At 45.5% G+C, this 26,461-nt stretch overlaps 1 protein-coding gene and 1 pseudogene across 1 annotated transcript; both read right to left on the bottom strand.

Annotated features, from left to right (window-relative positions):
• Positions 1–486: 486 nt before the first annotated feature.
• Positions 487–1,888, bottom strand: LOC147978658 (uncharacterized). The gene is made up of 4 exons (XM_087516648.1): positions 1,719–1,888; positions 1,365–1,629; positions 832–1,279; positions 487–752 (listed from the first exon to the last, which is right to left on the bottom strand). Exons 1-4 carry the CDS (start codon positions 1,886–1,888, stop codon positions 487–489), a joined length of 1,149 nt encoding a protein of 382 aa, XP_087372774.1.
• A 112-nt stretch (positions 1,889–2,000) lies between these two features.
• Positions 2,001–23,355, bottom strand: LOC147978657 (uncharacterized; annotated as a pseudogene).
• Positions 23,356–26,461: the final 3,106 nt, after the last annotated feature.

Here is a 26,461-nt window from a genome sequence, read left to right as displayed (position 1 = left end):
AAAAGCATCCATTTTTATGGAATGAGGAGAGCGAGGACGAAGATGATATCTTCATGCCGCCGCTTCCGGGTTCTGCATCGTCAAAGAGCAAGAGTTTTGCATCGTCCAAGGGCAAGGGTACTGCATCCTCGAAGGGCAAGAGTTCTGCATCGTCCAAGGGTAAGAGTTCTGCATCCTCGAAGGGCAAGAGTTCTGCATCGACGGAGGATGACGATGATGACTTCATGTAGTTTTTATGATGTATGTTGTAAGTTTAGTCGTATGTACCGTTAATTTAGATGTAGTTCTATCTAGTTGTTTATACTGTCTTGTTGTACGAGTATTATGTTCTATCTAAATATGATGTTGTAGTTCGGATAACAGAGTACTAAAATAGAGTAGGCATATGTCTCATACATAAGTACATAGTCATTTGTCTCATATATAGAATAGACATAAGTCTCATACATAAGTAGATGGTCATGTATCTACTGATAGATGGAAGCGTCAGTGATGACGTCTGGCCTGGCTGGGAGGCGGATCTGGAAGCGGCGACCATCCGAACCTGTTAGGTGGCCTAATGTTACGAGGAGGAATTTCAGACTCTCCCTGGTCATGCTGTGTATCCTGTGTGGGGCCTGGTGGAGGAGTCGAATACATGTTCATCCACTGGGTGTGCTGTGACATCTGAGCATGTATGTTCTCCTCGGGATGTTGATCACTCCCCCACGTATCATGTGATGCTGACATAGACGCATGATATCCGTAGTCTCCTGCACGATGGGACGTTTAGTCATGAAGAATGAGGTCGCCTCAATTAATATTGAAAACAATAAAAATGAAGACACTTACCTGCTGGTTGTGACGGCTGCTCTGGCTCAAACACGAAGCTCGACGAGGGACCGTGCTGCTGTGGCTGTGGAGAAAACACGAAGCTCGACGAGGGACCGTGTTGCTGTGGCTGTGGAGAAAACACGAAGCTCGACGTGGGACCATATTGCTGTGGTTCCTGCCACGTTGAACTATTAGGTTGGTCAGGACGGGGTGGCCTGGTTGTCGGCTGATGTGCTAGACATGGACGTGGTTGATGTCGGTGCATGGAGTGACGTGGCTGCTGCTGCAGGTGCTGAACAACGTCGGTTCTCCGGGTGCACGTGATAGCCTCGTACACAGTCCGTATCTTGTTCTGAATTCGTTCCAAGAAGGGCTGTAGCACTGGACGGTGCTGAAGAAGAGGTTCAGACGACAGTGATCGTCCAAAGGTGGTCACGTCCTGGTAGAGTTCGTGTGTCAAGGTAGCCTGCAAATTTCCATGACGATTAATAATGTATGTCTCTTGCACGTCAAAGTATGTGACAACATTACTTAAAGAAAATATATCTTACCGCATACTGCCTAGAGCCCGAAGTGTCATAGCTCGGGTACATATCCGACGGAGTAGGATCCGGTATCTCCTCTGGGTGGGAGTGCTCAACGATGCGTAATCGTGTTCTGGTCATGTAGCGCTGCAAATAGAGATTGAATTTATCGAGATCAAAATTGTGATTCTCATGCCATAGATGTGTGTTTGCTGTCTCCCATTCTATAACATACGACTCTAGTCTAACTAGCCAGTCAGCAGTTTTCCTGGTCATGCCCTTCCTTGTCGTCCTAAAATTGTTGTATGTGTTCAACAATTACCTAAAGCTTCGAATGGAGTACTATGAAAGATAATGCAACATTGAAAAATTAGTTAATACCTGTGGATGTGTGCTGGCACTGGGTTCTCTATAGGGGGAGGCTGCTCCAACTGCAGAAGACCAAATTGCCTCATAACCCTCTGTTGTGCCATCTCCTCGACGAAGACATCGAAGATGATTTTTGATTTTGTCATCCAGTAATCTCGGTCCCTTGTGCATAGCACAGACATGCCACCAGGGTATCTCGCTTGTATGGCTGCTTCCGTGTAGGGCTGCCAGATGACCACGGTGTACGCATCGAACTGCTCGTTCAATGGTGTGTATGCCTTCCTGGTCTGATCACTAGCAAAGCGTCAGTGTCCTTATCGCACTGAGTATACCTGCATGCCTGTCATGAAGGATGCACACATTGGGCTTCTCCTTCACAACTGATATTTTCAACTGCCTGAAGAACCATGTCCAACTTTCAATGTTCTCACTCTCCACAAAAGCAAATGCGAGTGGGACGACTTGATTTTGGCCGTCTTGACCTATGGCTGTCAGGATCTGACCCTTGTACTTGCCTGTGAGAAAAGTACCATCAACACATATCACCGGTCGGCAATGCCTGAAAGCTTCGATGCATACACCGAAAGAGAAGAAGAGACGATGCAGCACCCTCACAGTTGGGAACTCTGGCATGAACATGTCTTGGATATCGATATAGGTGCCTGGATTCCGCTGCTGCAGGGTGTGGAGGAGCTGGACAACAGAGTCATATGCATCAAAATAAGAACCAAATCTCCTCTCAAGCGCCGCATGCTTAGCCCTCCAAGCCTTGCCATAAGAAATTCTGTACTTGAACCTAGCGAAGACTTTTGTCTGGACTGCCTTCACTTCCATAGCTTTGCCCTACACTATCTCATCGTAAAACAACCGAGCAATAAGTGTGGATGAAAGGTTGGCATGATCCTGAGGGATGCAGGGAATAAGACAAGTGTGATTAACTAAGTTACTTATCACCCAACTTGTGCCATACTTAGGGAGAAAGCCGTGCACCCTAGCGGGACAATCTGCGTTCTTGCAAACCATTGTCAGGAATTTCTGACTAGACACCTGAGCTATGAAAACCCTTTGCGTGGACATTGCCCAGTTAATTATTGCATCTTTCAGGGCTTGCTTGTTCGGATACATAGCACCCGTCGCAATATTGTTCTGGTGATATTGCCAGGCTGAATCATGTCCATCATTCACGGTCATTGCAGATGAGAAGTCATGATTCCACGATGCAGGATTCAGGACCTCCTCTGCATTTTCTTCTTCATCTGACTCATCAGAATCATCGGCATGACCCCTTTCAACATCGGTGTCTTCTTCTTCCATCTGGTCCTGCATGTGCCCATGTACCTCGTCAGCGTCCACCTCGCCATTGTAATCACCATCGGCATTTTCTCCTTCTACCTGACTACTCTGCCCTGGTTCATAACCATAAGCATTTCCTCCTTCTACCCGACTGCTCTATCCTTGTTCGTAACAATCATCTCCAACATTTGACATAGATAACTGCCTCCCTACACTGCTATGACCAGGATCGTAGCCACCCTCGCCTTCATGTGCAGTGACCTCCTTCACGACGGGAAGAACTAAAGCAACAGGATTGCATCCCCTTCGTTCACAACCTTGTAACCACCGCACCCATTCGGAGTCTTGCTCTATCGGCCTCAAACAAAAGTAAATTATTGAACTTGACCGTGTCCACAATGCATGAACACCGACGGTGTGTGTTTCAGTATCAAGACCTAAACTTGCCGCAATCCATTCTTTCAACTGACTGACAAACCATGTTTGAGGTGCGCTCATTGGCACATCTATATGAGTAAATTCACTTAGATCTGCTCCCATCTCAGTTGTTTGGACAGTACCAGGACCATAGCAAAATCTGAAGTTCACTACATCAGACATCTCGGCTCACCTATTTTTTTCAACAACGAAATACAGGTATTAAGCAACAACTTAATATACCCCCACTAAGAAATATTAGACATGTCTATATATTAGCTAGCTATATATTACAGAATATTAACGGAGCAACTAATACAAGTATTAAGCAACAACTTAAAATGCTCACCAAGAACACCTAAATATTTACGTTTACTACCGGAGCAACTCCAATTACTGACACACCTAAATATATTTACGTTTACTACCGGAGCAAATAACAATAATCGCACACCGGAACCAGGAAATAAAATGCTCACCACGACCACCTAAATATATTTACGTTACTACCGGAGCAAATAACAATAATTGCACACCGGTACCGGGAAATAAAATGCTCACCACGACCACCTAAATATATTTACGTTACTATCGGAGCAAATAACAATAATTGCACACCGGTACCGGGAAATAAAATGCTCACCACGACCACCTAAATATATTTACGTTACTACCGGAGCAAATAACAATAATCGCACACCGGAACCGGGAAATAAAATGCTCACTACGACCACCTAAATATATTTACGTTACTACCGGAGCAAATAACAATAATTGTACACCGGTACCGGGAAATAAAATGCCCACCACGACTACCTAAATATATTTACATTACTACTGGAGCAAATAACAATAATTGCACGCAACTTCGAAAATAAAAATGTTTGTTGAAATATACCCTTGTTGCGTGCGTGCGAACGACGAACGGCGGCCTTCAATCACCGGAACTGGAGCCGGAAACTCCACCAAACTACCGGAGCTTCACCTCCACCACACTGCTCCAGCTTCACCACCACCACCTCCACCTCCACCACCGCCACAACCTCCACCAATGCGCTGAAAAAATGCTCACCACAACCACCACAAGCTACCCCATCAGTAGATCGATGTCTCTTTTGGCTCCCCTAACTGTGTAGAACCCATTCGCGGTGCCAAATCCGCGAAAAAACGGGGCATTTTGGTGTATTAATTGGAGCTAGTTTGTGTAAGAGAGAGGAGGAAGGAAGAACAGAGAGAAGCTTGCGGTGGGAGAAAGGGAAAGAAGAAGGAGAGGAGAAAGGGGCATGCGCTGCGGGGCCGGCTCCCTGTCGGCCAGCAGCTGGCCGATCGGTTGGCAGCTGGTTGACTGGGTCGCCCGTGACCCAGCCCGCGCCGACAGCCAGCGCCCGACGTGGCCTGGCCAATAGTCGACCTCCGCGTGGCCGAGAAGCTACCTGTCGGCTCGTAGTTGGCTGATAAGGCCCAGTCGGCCTGCTGCTAGCTGACTAGGACCAGTCGGCCAGCTGCTGGCCGACGGTGTATTATTTTTGAAAATAATTTTTTGGGCGTAATATTTGTGCAAATTACTAAAAAAATGTATTATTTTAAAAAAATTAGCTCGAAAATGTCCAAACTTTTCCTGAGCCATTCATTAATTAAGGAAGAGATAAACACCCAAATATCCTAGTAAATATCAAGAAAACAGTAAACAATACTACGACAGAAAATAATATAGGAAAAAAAGGATCATCGAAAACATAAAATTAGATAAAAAAATTATAGAGTCTTTTTTTAACACAGTACAATCGAAGTCACACTAGCATATATTCATCTTTATAAACGCACGCACAAACGTCTTCTTTCTTTGATAGTACAATGTCTGTGGAGCTTGAAAAACACATCAAACTAATAATAGTAAAGAAAGAGACGCGTGCAAATGGCCTTGTCATACCAAAATATGAAGACCGCAATAGGCATTCGCTGCTAGAAACAAGGTCTAGTTATTTAAGAAATATGGGTTGGACATCACCCTCACAACACATGCTTGCGACAATTCACTACTGGTTCAAAGGTTGAGGATGGAACCTTACTAAAGCTGGCGATGAAGACTCGCCACAACGACAAGCAACAAACCGGTTGCGTGTATCAATAGATGGCGGTTGGGGGTCAGTCCTAGTGGGTGGGTCGCCAATGGGGCGATGCAATACGACACCATCACAGATTTCTCTCCCACCATCGAGCTCCTTCCGATTTTTTCGGCCCAACCAACCCTCTGGTCCAGCATACTCCACCACAAGAACCAAAAAGCCATCCCACCCCTCCGGTTCCTCCTCCCATCTCGTATGCCCCCGTTAGGGTAAGCGGAGCTGCCATCGCCCCCGTCCTCCCCTCCTCCCGGGCCCTTCTTCTGCGTCGGCGTCCTCCTCCGATCTGATGCATCACAATGACTCGCGGCAACATCCAATGCTTGCAACAGTCGTGGATGGTGGCGTACAAGACCTGCGGTGGGTGCCGATGTGCAAGAGATCAACATGAGTGCCGCTGTCACAGAGATTCGTTGTCAAGGTCCATGTCCTTGATACGTCTCCAACGTATCTATAATTTTTGATTGCTCCATGCTATATTACCTACTGTTTTGGACTATATTGGGCTTTATTTTCCACTTTTATATTATTTTTGGGACTAACCTATTAACCGGAGGCCCAGCCCAGAATTTTTGTTTTTTGCCTATTTCAGTGTTTGGGAGAAACAGAATATCAAACGGAGTCCAAACGGACTAAAACCTTCGGGAACACGATTTTCTCATCAGATAAGACCCGGGAGACTTGGACCTGAAGGAAATATGCCCTAGAGGCAATAATAAAGTTATTATTTATTTCCTTATTTCATGATAAATGTTTATTATTCATGCTAGAATTGTATTAACCGGAAACATAATACATGTGTGAATACATAGACAAACAGAGTGTCACTAGTATGCCTCTACTTGACTAGCTCGTTAATCAAAGATGGTTATGTTTCCTAACCATAGACAAAGAGTTGTTATTTGATTAACGGAATCACATCATTAGGAGAATGATGTGATTGACTTGACCCATTCTGTTAGCTTAGCACTCGATCGTTTAGTATGTTGCTATTGCTTTCTTCATGACTTATACATGTTCCTATGACTATGAGATTATGCAACTCCCGTTTACCGGAGGAACACTTTGTGTGCTACCAAACGTCACAACGTAACTGGGTGATTATAAAGGAGCTCTACAGGTGTCTCCAAAGGTACATGTTGGGTTGGCGTATTTCAAGATTAGGATTTGTCACTCCGATTGTCGGAGAGGTATCTTTGGGCCCTCTCGGTAATGCACATCACCTAAGCCTTTCAAGCATTGCAACTAATGAGTTAGTTGCGAGATGATGTATTACGAAACGAGTAAAGAGACTTGCCGGTAACGAGATTGAACTAGGTATTGAGATACTGACGATCGAATCTCGGGCAAGTAACATACCGATGACAAAGGGAACAACGTATGTTGTTATGCGGTCTGACCGATAAAGATCTTCGTAGAATATGTAGGAGCCAATATGAGCATCCAGGTTCCGCTATTGGTTATTGACCGGAGACATGTCTCGGTCATGTCTACATTGTTCTCGAACCCGTAGGGTCCGCACGCTTAAGGTTTCGATGACAGTTATATTATGAGTTTATGAGTTTTGATGTACCGAAGGAGTTCGGAGTCCCGGATGAGATCGGGGACATGACGAGGAGTCTCGAAATGGTCGATACGTAAAGATCAATATATTGGACGACTATATTCGGACATCGGAAAGGTTCCGAGTGGTTCGGGTATTTTTCGGAGTACCGGGGAGTTACGGGAATACGGGAGAAGAAGTATATGGGCCTTATTGGGCTTTAGGGGAGAGGGAGAGGCAGGCCGCGCGCCCAGCCCCTCCTTCCTTCTCTTCCCTCTTCCCCTTCCTTGTCTCCTACTCCTACTACATGGAAGGACTCCTAGTTGGACTAGGAAAGGGGGAATCCTACTCCCAGTGGGAGTAGGACTCCCCTAGGGCGCGCCATAGAGAGGGCCGGCCCTCCCCTCCTCCACTCCTTTATATACGGGGGCAGGGGGCACCCCATAGACACACAAGTTGATCCACGTGATCATATTCTTAGCCGTGTGCGGTGCCCCCTTCCACCATAATCCTCGATAATATTATAGCGGTGCTTAGGCGAAGCCCTGCGACGGTAGTACATCAAGATCGTCACCACGCCGTCGTGCTAACGGAACTCTTCCCCGACACTTTGCTGGATCGGAGTCCGGGGATCGTCATCGAGCTGAACGTGTGCTAAAACTCGGAGGTCCCGTAGTTTCGGTGCTTGATCGGTCGGGCCGTGAAGACGTACGACTACATCAACCGCGTTGTGCTAACGCTTCCGCTGTCGGTCTATAAAGGTACGTAGATCGCACTCTCCCCTCTCGTTGCTATGCATCACCATGATCTTGCGTGTGCATAGGACAATTTTGAAATTACTACGTTCCCCAACAGTGGCATCCGAGCCTAGGTTTTATGTGTTGATGTTATATGCACGAGTAGAACACAAGTGAGTTGTGGGCGATATAAGTCATACTGCTTACCAGCATGTCATACTTTGGTTCGGCGGTATTGTTGGATGAAGCGGCCCGGACCGACATTACACGTACGCTTACGCGAGACCGATTCTCCCGACGTGCTTTGCACAAAGGTGGCTAGCGGGTGACAGTTTCTCCAACTTTAGTTGAACCGAGTGTGTCTACGCCCGGTCCTTGCGAAGGTTAAAACAGCACCAACTTGACAAACTATCATTGTGGTTTTGATGCGTAGGTAAGATTGGTTCTTGCTTAAGCCCATAGCAGCCACGTAAAACTTGCAACAACAAAGTAGAGGACGTCTAACTTGTTTTTGCAGGGCATGTTTTGATGTGATATGGTCAAGACATGATGCTAAATTTTATTGTATGAGATGATCATGTTTTGTAACCAAGTTATCGGCAACTGGCAGGAGCCATATGGTTGTCGCTTTATTGTATGCAATGCAATTGCACTGTAATGCTTTTTATCAGTAAGCGGTAGCGATAGTCGTGGAAGCATAAGATTGGCGAGACGACAACGATGCTACGATGGTGATCAAGGTGTCGCGCCGGTGACGATGGTGATCACGACGGTGCTTCGAAGATGGAGACCACAAGCACAAGATGATGATGGCCATATCATATCACTTATATTGATTGCATGTGATGTTTATCTTTTATGCATCTTATCTTGCTTTGATTGACGGTAGCATTTTAAGATGATCTCTCACTAATTATCAAGAAGTGTTCTCCCTGAGTATGCACCGTTGCGAAAGTTCTTCGTGTTGAGACACCACGTGATGATCGGGTGTGATAGGCTCTACGTTCAAATACAACGGGTGCAAAACAGTTGCACACGCGGAATACTCAGGTTATACTTGACGAGCCAAGCATATACAGATATGGCCTCAGAACACGGAGACCTAAAGGTCGAGCGTGAATCATATAGTAGATATGATCAACATAGTGATGTTCACCAATGAAACTACTCTATCTCACGTGATGATCGGACATGGTTTAGTTGATTTGGATCACGTAATCACTTAGTGGATTAGAGGGATGTCTATCTAAGTGGGAGTTCTGAAGTAATATGATTAATTGAACTTAAATTTATCATGAACTTAGTCCTGGTAGTATTTTGCAAATTATGTTGTAGATCAATAGCTCGCGTTGTTGCTTCCCTGTGTTTATTTTGATATGTTCCTAGAGAAAATTGTATTGAAAGATGTTAGTAGCAATGATGCAGATTGGATCCGTGATCTGAGGTTTATCCTCATTGCTGCACAGAAGAATTATGTCCTTGATGCACCGCTAGGTGACAGACCTATTGCAGGAGCAGATGCAGACGTTATGAACGTTTGGCTAGCTCAATATGATGACTACTTGATAGTTTAGTGCACCATGCTTAACGGCTTAGAATCGGGACTTCAAAGACGTTTTTGAACGTCACGGACCATATGAGATGTTCTAGGAGTTGAAGTTAGTATTTCAAGCAATTACCCGAGTTGAGAGATATGAAGTCTCCAACAAGTTCTATAGCTAAAAGATGGAGGAGAATCGCTCAACTAGTGAGCATGTTCTTAGATTGTCTGGGTACTACAATCGCTTGAATCAAGTGGGAGTTAATCTTCCAGATAAAATAGTGATTGACAGAATTCTCTAGTCACCATCACCAAGTTAGTAGAACTTCATGATGAACTATATTATGCAAGGGATGACGAAAACGAATCCCGAGTTTTTCATGATGATGAAATCAATGAAGGTAGAAATCAAGAAAGAGCATCAAGTGTTGATGGTTGACAAGACCACTAGTTTCAAGAAAAAGGGCAAAGGGAAGAAGGGGAACTTCAAGAAGAACGGCAAGCAAGTTGCTACTCAAGTGAAGAAGCCCAAGTCTGATCCTAAGCCTGAGACTAAGTGCTTCTACTGCAAAGGAACTGGTCACTGGAAGCGGAACTACCCCAAGTGATTGGCGGATAAGAAGGATGGCAAATTGAACATAAGTATATTTGATATACATGTTATTGATGTGTACTTTACTAGTGTTTATAGCAACCCCTCAGTATTTGATACTAGTTCAGTTACTAAGATTAGTAACTCGAAACAGGAGTTGCAGAATAAACAAAGACTAGTAAAGGGTGAGGTGACGATGTGTGTTGGAAGTAGTTCCAAGATTGATATGATCATCATCGCACACTCCCTATACTTTCGGGATTAGTGTTGAAACTAGATAAGTGCTATTTGGTGTTTGCGTTGAGCATGAATATGATTTGATCATGTTTATTGCAATACGGTTATTCATTAAAATCAGAGAATAATTGTTGTTCTATTTACATGAATAAAACCTTCGATGGTTATACACCAAATGAAAATAGTTCGTTGGATCTCAATCGTAGTGTTACACATATTCATAATATTGAAGCCAAAAGATGCAAAGTTAATAATGATAGTGCAACTTATTTGTGGCACTGCCGTTTAGGTCATATCGGTGTAAAGCGCATGAAGAAACTCCATACTGATGGACTTTTGGAACCACTTGATTATGAATCACTTGGTACTTGCGAACCATGCCTCATGGGCAAGATGACTAAGACTCCGTTCTCCGGAACAATGGAGCGAGCAACAAACTTGATTGGAAATAATACATACTGATGTATGCAGTCCAATGAGTGTTGAGGCTCGCGGCGGGTATCGTTATTTTCTGACTTTCACAGATGATTTGAGCAGATATGAGTATATCTACTTGATGAAACATAAGTCTGAAACATTTGAAAAGTTCAAATAATTTCAGGGTGAAGTGGAAAATCATCATGACAAGAAAATAAGGTTTCTACGATCTGATCGCGGAGACAAATATTTGAGTCACGAGTTTGGTCTTCAATTAAAAACATTGTGGAATAGTTTCACAAACTCATGCCACCTGGAATACCATAGCATAATGGTGTGTCCGATCGTCATAACCGTACTTTATTGGATATAGTGCAATCTATGATGTCTCTTACCGATCTACCACTATCGTTTTGGGGTTATGCATTAGAGACAGCTGCATTCACGTTAAAAAGGGCACCATCTAAATCCGTTGGGACGACACAATCTGAATTATGGTTTGGCAAGAAACCAAAGTTGTCGTTTCTTAAAGTTTTGGGTTGTGATGCTTATGTGAAAAAGTTTCATCCTGATAAGCTCATACCAAATCAGAGAAATGTGTCTTCATAGGATACCCAAAGGAGACTGTTGGGTACACCTTCTATCACAGATCCGAAGGCAAGACATTCGTTGCTAAGAATGGATCCTTTCTAGAGAAGGAGTTTCTCTCGAAAGAAGTGAGTGGGAGGAAAGTAGAAAACTTGATAAGGTAATTGTACCTTCTTCCTTATTGCAAAGAAGTTCATCACAGAAATCTGTTCTTGTGACTACTACACCAATTAATGAGGAAGCTAATGATGATGATCATGTAACTTTAGATCAAGTTACTACCGAATCTCGTAGGTAAACCAGAGTGAGATCCGCACCAGAGTGGTACGGTAATCCTGTTCTGGAAGTCATGTTACTAGACCATGACGAACTTGCGAACTATGAGGAAGCAATGATGAGCCCAGATTCCGCGAAATGGTTTGAGGCCATGAAATCTGAGATATGATCCATGTATGAGAACAAAGTATGGACTTTGATGGATTTGCCCGATGATCGGCAAGCCATAGAAAATAAATGGATCTTCAAGAGGAAGACGGACGCTGATAGTAGTGTTACTATCTACAAAGCTAGACTTGTCGAAAAAGGTTTTTGACAAAGTTCAAGGTGTTGACTACGATGAAATTTTCTCACTCGTAGCGATGCTTAAGTCTGTCCAAATCATGTTAGCAATTGCCGCATTTTTATGAAATCTGGCAAATGGATAAACAAAACTACATTCCTTAATGGATTTAAAGAAGAGTTGTATATGATGCAACCAGAAGGTTTTGTCAAACCTAAAGGTGCTAACAAAATATGCAAGCTCCAGCGATCCATCTATGGACTGGTGCAAGCATCTCGGAGTTGGAATATACGCTTTGATAAGTTGATCAAAGCATATAGTTTTATACAGACTTGCGGTGAAGCCTGTATTTACAAGAAAGTGAGTGGGAGCACTACAGCATTTTTGACAAGTATATGTGAATGACATATTATTGATCAGAAATAATGTAGAATTATTCTGCAAAGCATAAAGGAGTGTTTGAAAGAAGTTTTTCAAAGAAAGACCTCGGCAAAGCTGCTTACATATTAAGCATCAAGATCTATAGAGATAGATCAAGATGCTTGATAAGTTTTTTCAATGAGTACATACCTTGACAATATTTTGAAGTAGTTCAAAATGGAACAGTCAAAGGAAAGAGTTCTTGGCTGTGTTACAAGGTGTGAAATTGAGTAAGACTCAAAGCCCGACCACGGCAGAAGATAGAAAGAGAATGAAAGTCATTCCCTATGCCTCAGCCATAGATTCTATAAAGTATGCCATGCTATGTACCAGATCTATTGTATACCCTACACTGTGTTAAGCAAGGGAGTACAATAGTGATCTAGGAGTAGATCACTGGACAGCGGTCAAAATTATCCTTAGTGGAATAAGGATATGTTTCTCGATTATGGAGGTGACAAAAGGTTCGTCGTAAAGGGGTTACGTCGATACAAGTTTTGGCACTGATCCGGATGACTCTTAGTCTCAATCTGGATGCATATTGAAAGTGGGAGCAATTAGCTAGAGTAGCTCCGTGCAGAGCATTGTTGACATAGAAATTTGCAAAATACATACGGATCTGAATATGGCAGACCCGTTGACTAAACTTCTCTCACAGGCAAAACATGATCACACCTTAGTACTCTTTGGGTGTTAATCACATAGCGATGTGAACTAGATTATTGACTCTAGTAAACCCTTTGAGTGTTGGTCACATAATGATGTGAACTATTGGTGTTAAATCACATGGCAATGTGAACTAGATTATTGACTCTAGTGCAAGTGGGAGACTGAAGGAAATATGCCCTAGAGGCAATAATAAAGTTATTATTTATTTCCTTATTTCATGATAAATGTTTATTATTCATGCTAGAATTGTATTAACCGGAAACATAATACATGTGTGAATACATAGACAAACAGAGTGTCACTAGTATGCCTCTACTTGACTAGCTCGTTAATCAAAGATGGTTATGTTTCCTAACCATAGACAAAGAGTTGTTATTTGATTAACGGAATCACATCATTAGGAGAATGATGTGATTGACTTGACCCATTCTGTTAGCTTAGCACTCGATCGTTTAGTATGTTGCTATTGCTTTCTTCATGACTTATACATGTTCCTATGACTATGAGATTATGCAACTCCCGTTTACCGGAGGAACACTTTGTGTGCTACCAAACGTCACAACGTAACTGGGTGATTATAAAGGAGCTCTACAGGTGTCTCCAAAGGTACATGTTGGGTTGGCATATTTCAAGATTAGGATTTTTCACTCCGATTGTCGGAGAGGTATCTCTGGGCCCTCTCGGTAATGCACATCACCTAAGCCTTGCAAGCATTGCAACTAATGAGTTAGTTGCGAGATGATGTATTACGAAACGAGTAAAGAGACTTGCCGGTAACGAGATTGAACTAGGTATTGAGATACCGACGATCGAATCTCGGGCAAGTAACATACCGATGACAAAGGGAACAACGTATGTTGTTATGCGGTCTGACCGGTAAAGATCTTCATAGAATATGTAGGAGCCAATATGAGCATCCAGGTTCCGCTATTGGTTATTGACCGGAGACGTGTCTCGATCATGTCTACATTGTTCTCGAACCCGTAGGGTCTGCACGCTTAAGGTTTCGATGACAGTTATATTATGAGTTTATGAGTTTTGATGTACCGAAGGAGTTCGGAGTCTCGGATGAGATCGGGGACATGACGAGGAGTCTCGAAATGGTCGAGACGTAAAGATTGATATATTGGACGACTATATTCGGACATCGGAAAGGTTCCGAGTGGTTCGGGTATTTTTCGGAGTACCGGGGAGTTACGGGAATACGGGAGAAGAAGTATATGGGCCTTATTGGGCTTTAGGGGAGAGGGAGAGGCAGGACGCGCGCCCCCCAAGGCCTAGTCCGAATTGGACTAGGGGGAGGGGCTGCGCCCCCTCCTTCCTTCTCTTCCCTCTTCCCCTTCCTTGTCTCCTACTCCTACTACATGGAAGGACTCCTAGTTGGACTAGGAAAGGGGGAATCCTACTCCCGGTGGGAGTAGGACTTCCCTAGGGCGCGCCATAGAGAGGGCCGGCCCTTCCCTCCTCCACTCCTTTATATACGGGGGCAGGTGGCACCCCATAGACACACAAGTTGATCCACGTGATCATATTCTTAGCCGTGTGCGGTGCCCCCTTCCACCATAATCCTCGATAATATTGTAGCGGTGCTTAGGCGAAGCCCTGCGACGGTAGTACATCAAGATCGTCACCACGCCGTCGTGCTAACGGAACTCTTCCCCAACACTTTGCTGGATCGGAGTCCGGGGATCGTCATCGAGCTGAACGTGTGCTAAAACTCGGAGGTGCCGTAGTTTCGGTGCTTGATCGGTCGGGCCGTGAAGACGTACGACTACATCAACCGCGTTGTGCTAACGCTTCCGCTGTCGGTCTACAAGGGTACGTAGATCGCACTCTCCCCTCTCGTTGCTATGCATCACCATGATCTTGCGTGTGCGCAAGAAAATTTTGAAATTACTACGTTCCCCAATAGGACCCTCCGTCAAGAAAGCCACGAGGCGGTCACGAGGGTGGAGGGCGCGCCCCCCTGCCTCGTGGGCCCCTCGAAGCTCCACCGACGTACTCCTTCCTCCTATATATATCCACGTACCCCCAAACGATCAGAAATGGAGCCAAAAACCTAATTCCACCGCCGCAACTTTCTGTATCCACGAGATCCCATCTTGGGACCTGTTCCGGAGCTCCGCCGGAGGGGGCATCGATCACGGAGGGCTTCTACATCATCATTCAAGCCTCTCCAATGAAGTGTGAGTAGTTTACTTCAGACCTACGGGTCCATAGTTAGTAGCTAGATGGCTTCTTCTCTCTTTTTGGATCTCCATACAATGTTCTCCCCCTCTCCCGTGGAGATCTATTCGATGTAATCTTCTTTTTCGGTGTGTTTGTTGAGAGCGATGAATTGTGGGTTTATGATCCAGTCTATCTATGAATAATATTTGAATCTTCTCTGAATTCTTTTATGTATGATTGGTTATCTTTGCAAGTCTCTTTGAATTATCGGTTTGGTTTGGCCTACTAGATTGGTTGTTCTTGCCATGGGAGAAGTTCTTAGCTTTGGGTTCGATCTTGCGGTGTCCTTTCCCAGTTACAGAAGGGGCAGCAAGGCACGTATTGTATTGTTGCCATCGAGGATAACAAGATGGGTTTTTTTATCATATTGTATGAAACTATCCCTCTACATCATGTAATCTTGCTTAAGGCGTTACTCTGTTTTTAACTTAATACTCTAGATGCATGTTGGATAGCGGTCAATGAGTGGAGTAATAGTAGTAGATGCAGGCAGGAGTCGGTCTACTTGTCTCGGACGTGATGCCTATATACATGATCATACCTAGATATTCTCATAACTATGCTCAATTCTGTCAATTGCTCAACAGTAATTTGTTCACCCACCGTAGAATACTTATGCTCTTGAGAGAAGCCACTAGTGAAACCTATGGCCCATGGTCTCTTTCTCATCATATCAATCTCCATCACTTTATTATTGCTTTGCTTTTACTTTGCCTTTTACTTTTCACTTTGCATCTCTATACCAAAAATACCAAAAATATTATTTATCATCTCTATCAAATCTCACTTTCGTAAGTGACCGTGAAGGGATTGACAACCCCTAAGTGCATTGGTTGCGTTGAGCTATTGTTTTTGTGTAGGTACGAGGGACTCGCGCGTAGCCTCCTACTGGATTGATACCTTGGTTCTCAAAAACTGAGGGAAATACTTACGCTACTTTGCTGCATCATCCTCTCCTCTTCGGGAAAATCCAACGCAGTGCTCAAGACGTAGCAAGAAGAATTTCTGGCGCCGTTGCCGGGGAGGTCTACGCAAAAGTCAACATACCAAGTACCCATCACAATCCCTATCTCCCGCATTACATTATTTGCCATCTGCCTCTCGTTTTCCTCTCCGCCACTTCACCCTTGCCGTTTTATTCGCCCTCTTTCTCTATCCTCCCTCTCTAATTGCCTTTTTCCCATTTCTTGTTTGCTCGCACTAATAGAAAAAACCCCATTCGTCCCGGTTGGTAAGGGCCTTTTGTCCCGGTTTGTGAACCGGGACTAAAGGGTCGTTACTAATGCCCTAACCCTTTAGTCCCGGTTCTTACACGAACCGGGACAAATGGGCCTCCACGTGGTCGGTGCGCCGAGCCCAGGCAGGAGGGCCTTTGGTCCCGGTTGGTGGCACCAACCGGGACCAATAGGCATCCACGCGTCAGCATTTCAGGGGCTGGGGTTTTGTTTTTTTTTTGAAAAGGAGGGGGGTTGGGGGTTTTGGGGGTTTAATTTAGGTGTTTCATATATTGTGTTAGCTAGCTAATTAATAGAGAGAAGTGTCCTCTCTTATGTACGTGCTTGGTCGACGCTATATATACGTATATATAGAGAGGACTAGACACGCTAGCTAGTAAGCAAATGAAGGAAACAGAAGATCGTCATGAACATATGCATACGGAGAGAAGTGATATCGACCACCTCTCCTTCTTCGAGAGATTGGTCGAACAACAAGTTCTCGTATATCTATCCGACACTACCGGCTACATATATACAATAATTATGTCTTACAATGTAATTAATGTCCTAATTATATATGAACATAGGGTCCACATAGTATTCTACGTCTTCAGCGATCACGTGGTCAAGGAAGAATGCCGCCAATTCCTCTTGAATTGCTCGCATAAGATCTGGTGCTAGGAGTTCATCCCGCATACGAAACATCTAATTTGAACAAGGGGGTCAATACATACATATATATATATATATGAATAAATGAAACTCAACACAAATGATGGTAATAAAATAAAAAACTGTGAATATTATTGCTTACGCACTTCATATTGTTCATCAGAGTAGCCCCGTTCACAGGTCGTGTGGCGGATGGACTCGCAAACGTAGTATCCACAGAAATCATTCCCTTGTTCCTGCCACAACCACTTTACAAGAAATAGAGGTCAATCAAACTGATAAGCAAGCATGCCAAATGGTATTGATGAAACTAGCGCTTGAATCACTAGGAGATGCGTGGAACATGTTACTATAGTACTTACTTTCGGGTGTCTAAATTGCAGCTTCTTCGGCAGTCCCAGAGCTTTTTTGGTGAATTTTCTCCAAACCCTGCCAGACAAAGAAAACAATTACTTGATATCAGGAAATGAACAAAGTTGCTGATATGGTGGATAATGATCGATTTAACTTACTTCTCGAGCATTTGAGTCATGTCCTCATAGTCCTGAGGATCTTTTCGTCTCAAGTCTAAGACGGTTACTAGTCCCTGCTCAAGCTTAATCTCTAGGAGAATATAGTGGAACCTACGCACGCATGCATAACTCATCAATTACATTACTATAACCTGGACTAATAAGGGAAACCGAATATGCACAAGACAGTAACACTCACTTGAAGTTGTAAGGAAAGAGTATTATATCTTTATTTTCATTTATTACCAACGATCGTAGCAAGTTGGCCTCGGTATCTTCGGCACGATATTTAACCTCAGTTGCATCTATGAGATTTGTGTTAATGAACCCAATATCACCAATTTGTCTTTTCTTCAATTCGGCGATCTTCAATCTGCATAATATAGTGAGGATAATTATAAATATATGCAATGAAAGAGCTGACCTATATAGAGAGACTTAATGACAGAAGTAGTACTACTTACAGACAGTAGCAAGTGACCGTTGCTTTATCGAGGGCCTTTTGATTGAAAAACTGGAAGAACTCCTCAAATGGAACATTCAACAGTTCAATTCCAACGAGGTCATGCTCCTCTCTAACTCTCAGCGTCAAAGTATTCCTCCCCCCAGACTCTCTGCAGGTTTTCATGTACCAATCATGGAATCTTCACATCATCATTGTTAGAGATCTTTCATCTTTGACGAGAGGCTTCCCGTACTCGTATTTGTGTTCCTCCACCTCCAAGAACTCATAACATACATCGTAGGGCAGGTAATCTCCAAGATTGCTATAACCGGGCACCATCCTCTGATCATTAGTAGGCACCTTGAGCGGGGGGCACGATTGGTTCGCTTGTTCGCCGAGCTGGGGAATTTTTTTCCCAGCTCGTCATTCTTTTAACCTTTGATCACTGACAGTACTTCCTGACCGCTCTGCTTCGACAAATGACTTTGCAATAATGCGGTCATAGTTGCCTTTTGGCAGAGACTTTGCTGGTTTTTTCAGGGCAGCCAGAGTGCGCTTCGCTTTCACCGGATCTACCTTCTCCTCCGGAGGTGGATGTTTCTTTGCTTTCACCCCCTTCAAAGAAGTTCCTCACTTCAGCTCGCGCGATCTTGGCATTCTCCTCCGGGGTCCTCTCGTATGGTAACTTCTCTGGAGTCTTCAGAGAAGGACCGAATCTGTATTGCCTCCCGCCTCTGGTTGTACTGCTAGACGCCGGTAGAGCAGACGGAGCGGCTGCGGCTATCTTCTTTCCTTGCTTACGAGGCGGAGGAGAAGGACTACGACGCGCCGGAGCAGCCGGAGAGGCGGCGGGTCTCTTCTGTCCTTGCCGACGAGGCGGAGAAGGAGGAGGCTGGCTGCTCGGGCGCGCGGGCGCAGGCGGAGAAGCAGGCGGAGTGCCGCCACGCGCCGGAGAAGGAGGCCGAGTGCCCTGATCGTCACTCGCCGGAGGAGGAGGCGGAGTGCCCTAACTCGCCGGAGGAGGAGGAGGAGGAGGCGGAGGCGTCCAGTTCGGAAGGTTGATGTGCTCCTTCCACCATAGGCATGGAGTCTTCAGAGCAGAACCCAGCCGAGTCTCCCCTTCACCGGTAGGGTGGTCAAGCTGGAGGTCCTCAAATCCCTCCGTTATTTCATCCACCATCACCCTAGCATATCCGTCTGGAATCGGCCAGCAGTGAAAAGTTATGCCGGGTTCAGTAGGAAAAACAGAGCCAACAGCCGCCTTGACCTTCAAATTCATCTATTGCGTCATAAGGTGGCAATTTTGAGACTCCGTGATAGCATCCATGGGATAGCTGGCAGGAGCCGTCAAGACATGCTCCGGCTGAAGCAGCTCGGTGGAAGCCACGCTGCTTCTCCGCTGAGATGGCGGGGTAGCTTCGGGGGAAGCTTCGGCAGGTCGCTTGCTGCGATTTGCTTCTCATTCCTCTCTCGCTTGTACCCTTGCGTGCAACACCTGAATTTGGGCATGCTCCACTTTTTTCCTCCTCTCCTGGCATTTGTAACCGCCTGCGTCCGGAAAACCTGCATTCCACGGAACGGAGCCTGCCGTGCCTCGTGTCCATCCAAGGTGCTCAGGATTCCCGAGGGCCATTGTGAGCTCGTTGTTCTCTCTGTCTGGAACGAACGTCCCTTGCTGCGCTGCATCGATATAGTGCTTTAGCTTCTTGACTGGTATGTTCATTTGCTCGTCCGTCCAAACGCATTTCCCTAATACAGGGTCCATGTTGGAAATATGCCCAAGAGGCAATAATAAATTGGTTATTATTATATTTCCTTGTTCATGATAATCGTTTATTATCCATGCTATAATTGTATTGATAGGAAACTCAGATACATGTGTGGATACATAGACAACACCATGTCCCTAGTAAGCCTCTAGTTGACTAGCTCGTTGATCAATAAGATGGTCACGGTTTCCTGACCATGGACATTGGATGTCATTGATAACGTGTCACACCCTCGATGCGACTATATCTCCCACATGTCGAGGCACGACTTAGAGGCATAATCGCATTGAAGGCATATGTCGCAAGTTAGGCAATCTTCACAACATCCCATGTAATGTAAATAATAAAGGGGAGATAACATAGTTGGCTTACACTCGCCACGTCAATCAAGTACATAAATAACATTACATCATCCAAACACTCATGGCCTGACTACGGCGCCAAAATAAAAGAGAACCCAACATGCGACACGGTCCCAATCACCCCCAACTGGGCACCACTACTGATCATCGGGAAAGGAAACATAGTAATGTTGAGAGTCTTCGTCGAACTCCCACTTGAGCTCGTACGCGTCTCCTGGAGCGGAATCATCAGGCCCTGCATCTGGTGTAATAGTAATCTGTGAGCCACAAGGACTCAGCAATCTCGCACCCTCGCGATCAAGACTATTTAAGCTTATAGGTGAGGCAAGGTAAAATATGAGTGGAGCTGCAGCAAGCGACTAGCAAGTATGGTGGCTAACTTATTTGCAAAAGAGAGCGAGAAGAGGAGGCAAAGCGCGAGCGAGAAACTAGAGAACAACCTGCGCAAACATTACTCCAACACCGTGTCCACTTCCCGGACTCCGCCGAGAAGAGGCCATCACGGTAACACACTCGGTTGATTTATTTTAATTAAGTTAAGGTTCAAGTTATCTACAACTGGACATTAACAAATTCCCATCTGCCCATAACCACGGGCACGGCTTTCGAAAGTTCAAATCCCTGCAGGGGAGTCCCAACTTAGCCCATGACAAGCTCTCACGGTCAACGAAGGAATAGACCTCCTCCCAAGACGTTCCGATCAAACTCGGTATCTCGGTAATTCAAGACACTTCGACAGGTTAAAACAAGACCAGCAACACCGCCCGAATGTGCCGACAAATCCCGATAGGAGCTGCACATATCTCTTTCTCAGGGCACACTCAGATGAGCGCTCCATACAACTAAAACCAAACCTCGAGTTTCCCCGAGGGGGTGCTGCACAAGACTCTAGTTTGGACCAACACTCAGAGGAGCACTGGCCCGGGGGGGGGGGGGTTAAAATAAGATGACCCTTGGGCTCCGGAAACCCGAGGGAAAAAGAGGCTAGGTGGAAAATGGTAAGACCAAGGTTGGGCATTGCTGGAAAAGCTTTAATCAAGGCGAAATATCAAGGGGTTCCCATTATAACCCAACCGCGTAAGGAACGCAAAATCCGGGAACATAACACCGATATGACGGAAACTAGGGCGGAAAGAGTGAAACAAAACACTAGGCGAGAGGCCGAGCCTTCCACCCTTTACCAAGTATATAGATGCATTAAGATAACATGATAAAATAATGATATCCCAACAAGTAAATAAATGTTCCAACAAGGAACGGCCTTCAATCTTCACCTGCAACTAGTAACGCTATAAGAGGGGCTGAGCAAAGCGGTAACATAGCCAATCAATAGTTTGCTAGGACATGGTGGGTTAGAGGTTTGACATGGCAATTTGGGAGGCTTGAAAGCAAATGGTAGGCATCGTAGCATTGGCATAGCAAAAGAGCGAGCAAACTAGTATAGCAAAGATAGTAGTGATTTCGAGGGTATGCTCATCTTGCCTGCACAGTTGTCAGAGTTGACTAGATCCTCGAAGGCAAACTCAACGGGCTCCTCGTTAGCGAACTCGTCTCCCGGCTCTACCCAAACAAGACAAACAAGCAACAAGGATACAATCAACCACGTGCAAGACCAAGCAATATGATGCAATGATGATATGCTATGCGGGATGCGACGCGGGATGCAAAATGCAAGATATGACAGGAAAAGCATGAACCTGGCCTTAAATTGGAAAACCAAGTGTGCCACTGGAAAGATGAGACGAAATCGCTTGAAAACTATATAAAGAACGCCGGAATCGGGGTTACGGTTTGGAAATGGCAAGCGATTCAAAAATGACACCCGTCTGCGATTTACAGCAAGTAGCCACCTAAATGCAATGAAATGAACATGCTACAGCACCCAAATATGACAACAAAATACATGGCAGGGATGCACACAAGATTCTTAACAAAAGTCTAGCACTGAGCTACGGCCAATTCATCCATTAACAGGTTCGAACAAGCATGGCAAAAATGCATATGGCAAACAGATCTCAGACTTAGTGAAATCAACACTTGTCTGTAATTTCATATCAGGTAGCCCTCTTTGGAGCATGAAAACTACATGCTACAGGACCTGAACATGGCAAAGTAAAGCATGGCATGGAGCTACTCAAAGAGCTTAACAAAAGTCCCTTAGTGACCTTGATCCAAAAGGGATCAGAAAATATAATTGCAAGCATGTGAACATAGCAAAAACATAATCAGTTTACAGACTTAGTGGAAACTGACACATGCTGAAATATAACTCAAGTAAGCATGTTTACGAGCTCGATGCACTCACTACGGTGCAAGTCATGGCAAGACAAGCATACACACATAAAGAAGGCACAAAATGCCAGCTAGACATGGCAAGAACAATAGCATAGCATGCACGGATCAACTACAACAACATCGGCAAAATTGCAAACAAGTTGACAATCTGCCCAGATTCACAAAGTAGCAAAAGTAGAGCTCAATTGACTCAAGCTAGGTTGCTCCATAATTGCAAACAAAGACATGGATGGATAGAGCACTACAAGATTAACAAAACATCCTTACTGATCATCCTCAAAAGAGGCACGGATCACTAGGAAACAACATGAACATATGGCATCATGAGATAAACAGGACCAGGACTTAGTGAAATCACTAAGTCCCTGAAAACAGACTTAGCAAGTGCACCACTTTGCAAGCTTGCACAAGTCACCACACACATCCTAAAAATACATGGGTTGCACCTCTGGAAAGATGACAAAACCCTTAACAAAACACATGTAGAGCATCAGGGCATAGCATGCACACATTAATCATGGCAAAAATGACAAAAGTGCTAAACGGAGTAGCAGATCTGACAATTAACTCAAGTAGCCCTCTTCTAACAGCATTTCGGGTATCAAGATGAACTCAAATGAAAATGATGCAATGGAATGAAATGATGTACTCTCTGAGATGAACATTTTGATATGCTATATGCATGAATCGGAGCTACGGATGCAAAGTTACGGAGCTGCGAACATGAGCACTTGGATCAGAATTTCTGGGGCTTAGAGAAAAAAAAGACCTAGGGTTTCACTGTTCACCGGATCCGGATCTGGGCACGAAAATCGGGGATCGCCGGGATCCCACCAGAGCTGACCCGGAGCTCGCCGGAGTCGGTCGGGGAAGGAGGAGGAGGAGTCGCCGGAGTGGCGGAGCTTGGCAGGGCGGCGGGAGCCGGCGTGGAGCGACGCGGGCGGCTCAGCGGCGCGCGGCGGAGCGGGGCAGCGCGGCAGGCGGCGCGGCGCGGCTGGCGGCAGGCGGCGCATCGCGGCTGGGGAGGAGAAGGGCGGCGGGCGGCGCGGCCGAGGAGGCGGCGGCCCGGTAGGCGGCGGCGGGGGCCTGTCCTGGGCCGAACGGGCCTCGGCGGCGGTGCGGCTGACGTGCCACGTGGCGGCGCGTGATTCGCGGCGGCGGGGAAGCAGACGCGTCCGGCCGGATTCGGACGTGTCCGGCCGGTGCGGGGGCGAAATTTAGGGTTTGAAGAGGAGGGGATTCGGGATATTTCGAGGGGGACCTATTTATAGGCATAGGAGGAGTTAGGAGAGTCCAAATGAGGTGCGGTTTTCGGCCACACCATCATGATCGAACGATCTAGATGATGGAGCAAGGTTAGGTGGGTTTGGGGCCAAAATAGAGGGGTGTTGGGCTGCAACACACACGAGGCCTTTTCGGTCCCTCGGTTAACCGTTGGAGTACCAAACGAAGTCCAAATGATACGAAACTTGACAGGCGGTCTACCAGTAGTAAACCAAGGCCGCTTGGCAAGTCTCGGTCCAATCCGGAAATGATTAATCCCCACACACGAAAGAAAGCTAGAAATGACCACCGGAGGAGAACGGAGCGCCGGAATGCAAAACGGACAACGGGGAAAATGCTCGAATGCATGAGACGAACACGTATGAAAATGCAATGCACATGATGACATGATATGAGATGCATGACAATGACAACAACGCATGGAGACAAAGACCCGAACCCGAGAATATAAATATAACTTAACGCCCGAAACGGCAAGAGTTGGAGTACAAATAGGGAAAGTTACATCCGGGGTGTTACAACACTCCACCACTACGAAAGGATCTCGTCCCGAGATCTAGGACTGAAAGAACGCCGGGTACTCAGAACGGAGTTGATCCTCGCGTTCCCAGGTAGCTTCACGATCGGAATGGTGTGACCACTTGACTTTGAGAAATTTGATTGACTTGTTGCGAGTCTTGCGTTCAGTCTCTTCAAGAATAGCAACTGGGTGCTCACGATAAGAGAGATCTTCTTGGAGCTCAATGTCCTCGAAGTTGACGGTGCGGTCAGGAGTCTTGAAGCACTTTCGAAGCTGAGAGACATGGAGCACGTCATGAACATTTGCAAAGTTTGAAGGAAGCTCGAGTTGATAGGCGAGGTCGCCTCTCTTGCTGACAATCTTGAAAGGTCCCACGTATCTAGGGCAAGCTTCCCTTTGATACCGAAGCGACGAGTACCTTTCATAGGAGAGACGCGGAGGTAAACATGATCTCCGATCTCGAAAGCCAAATCACGGTGCTTACTATCATAGTAGCTCTTCTGACGGGATTGGACTGCTTCGAGGTTATCACGAATGACTTTGCACATTTCTTCTGCCTTTGTAATTAAGTCATTACCCAAAAGCTGACGTTCACCAGTTTCAGACCAGTTGAGAGGGGTACGGCACTTCCTGCCATACAGAATTTCAAAAGGGGCCTTGCCCGAACTTGCTTGAAAACTGTTGTTGTAGGAGAATTCAGCATAAGGAAGACAATCCTCCCACTTCATGCCGAACGAGATCACACAAGCCCTGAGCATATCTTCAAGAATCTGGTTGACACGCTCGACTTGACCGCTAGTTTGAGGATGGAAAGCTGTGCTGAAGCGGATGTTCGTGCCCATGGCCTTCTGGAAAGAATCCCAAAACTTCGAGGTAAAGATGCTGCCACGGTCTGAAGAGATCACTTGTGGAATACCATGCAGAGAGATAATACGAGAGGTATAGAGTTCCGCCAATTGAGCTGCAGTGATCGACTCTTTGATAGGCAGAAAGTGAGCCACTTTGGTGAGTTTATCGATGACAACGAATATAGCATCATTGCCACGCTTGGACTTTGGAAACCCAGTCACGAAGTCCATTTCAATGTGGTCAAACTTCCATTCTGGAATGGCAAGAGGTTGGAGGAGACCAGCTGGCCTTTGGTGTTCTGCCTTCACTCTTCTGCAGACATCACATTCATTCACGAATTGAGCAATCTCGCGCTTCATTCGAGTCCACCAATAAGCCTGCTTAAGGTCCTGATACATCTTCGTGCTCCCAGGGTGGATGGAGAGGAGAGAATTGTGAGCCTCGTTCATGATCACTTTACGAAGGTCACCTTTGGGCACAACAATACGATCCTCAAAGAAGAGAGTGTCCTTGTCATCAAGGCGGTAGCACTTGTACTTGGACTGACTCTTGGCAATCCCAATCTTCACCTTTTTCACCATAGCATCAAGAAGCTAGGCTTGGCGAATCTGGTCTTCTAAGGTAGGAGAGACCTGAAGGTTGGCGAGGAAACCTTGAGGAACAACTTGCAGATTAAGTTTGCGGAAAGCTTCACAAAGCTCGGGTTGATAAGGCTTGAGAATCAGACTGTTGCAGTAAGCTTTCCTGCTCAAAGCGTCAGCAATCACATTGGCCTTGCCTGGAGTATACTCGATACTCGGATTATACTCTTGAATCATTTCGACCCATCGAGTTTGCCTGAGGTTGAGATTAGGCTGAGTGAAGATGTACTTGAGACTCTTGTGATCAGTGAAAATGTCCACTTTTCTTCCCAATAGAACATGTCTCCAAGTCAAAAGAGCATGCACAACTGCCGCCAACTCGAGATCATGAGTGGGGTAGTTCTTCTCATTGGGCTTCAACTGGCGAGATGTATAAGCAACAACTTTCTTCTCTTGCATCAATACTGCGCCAAGACCTTGGAGAGAGGCATCACAAAAGACCTCGTACGGCTTGGATTCATCAGGCGGAGTCAGAACTGGAGCAGTGATCAATTTCTCTTTCAAAGTGTTGAAAGCAATATCACACTCCAGAGACCAAACGTACTTGACGTGCTTCTGGAGAAGATTAGAGAGAGGCTTTGCGATCTTAGAAAAGTTTTCAACGAATCTTCAGCAATAGCTTGCAAGACCGAGGAAGCTACGGAGTTGCTTCACATTCTGAGGAGGTTCCCAATTCACAATTGCAGACACCTTCTCAGGATTCACGGCAATGCCCTTGGCAGAGATGATATGACCAAGATAAAGAACCTCATCGAGCCAAAATTCACACTTGGAGAACTTGGCGTAGAACTGATGTTCTCTGAGCTTATCAAGAACCAAACGCAA

This window comes from Triticum urartu, chromosome 3A, assembly GCF_056163025.1.
Source record: "Triticum urartu cultivar PI428250 chromosome 3A, HENAU_Tu73, whole genome shotgun sequence".
In the NCBI taxonomy this organism is placed as follows: Eukaryota; Viridiplantae; Streptophyta; class Magnoliopsida; order Poales; family Poaceae; genus Triticum; species Triticum urartu.
Note: the sequence above shows the minus strand (reverse complement) of the source record. Positions and strands in the feature narration are given on the sequence as shown.

Excerpts from the sequence above, each read along its gene's own strand:
- LOC147978658 (XM_087516648.1), bottom strand. The coding sequence starts at position 1,888 with ATGTCTGTGCTATGCACAAGGGACCGAGATTACTGGATGACAAAATCA. Across the intron at positions 1,630-1,718 it reads GTGCCAGCACACATCCACAG|GACGACAAGGAAGGGCATGA; the intron begins GTATTAACTAAT and ends CAACAATTTTAG. Across the intron at positions 753-831 it reads GCAGCCGTCACAACCAGCAG|GAGACTACGGATATCATGCG; the intron begins GTAAGTGTCTTC and ends CCCATCGTGCAG.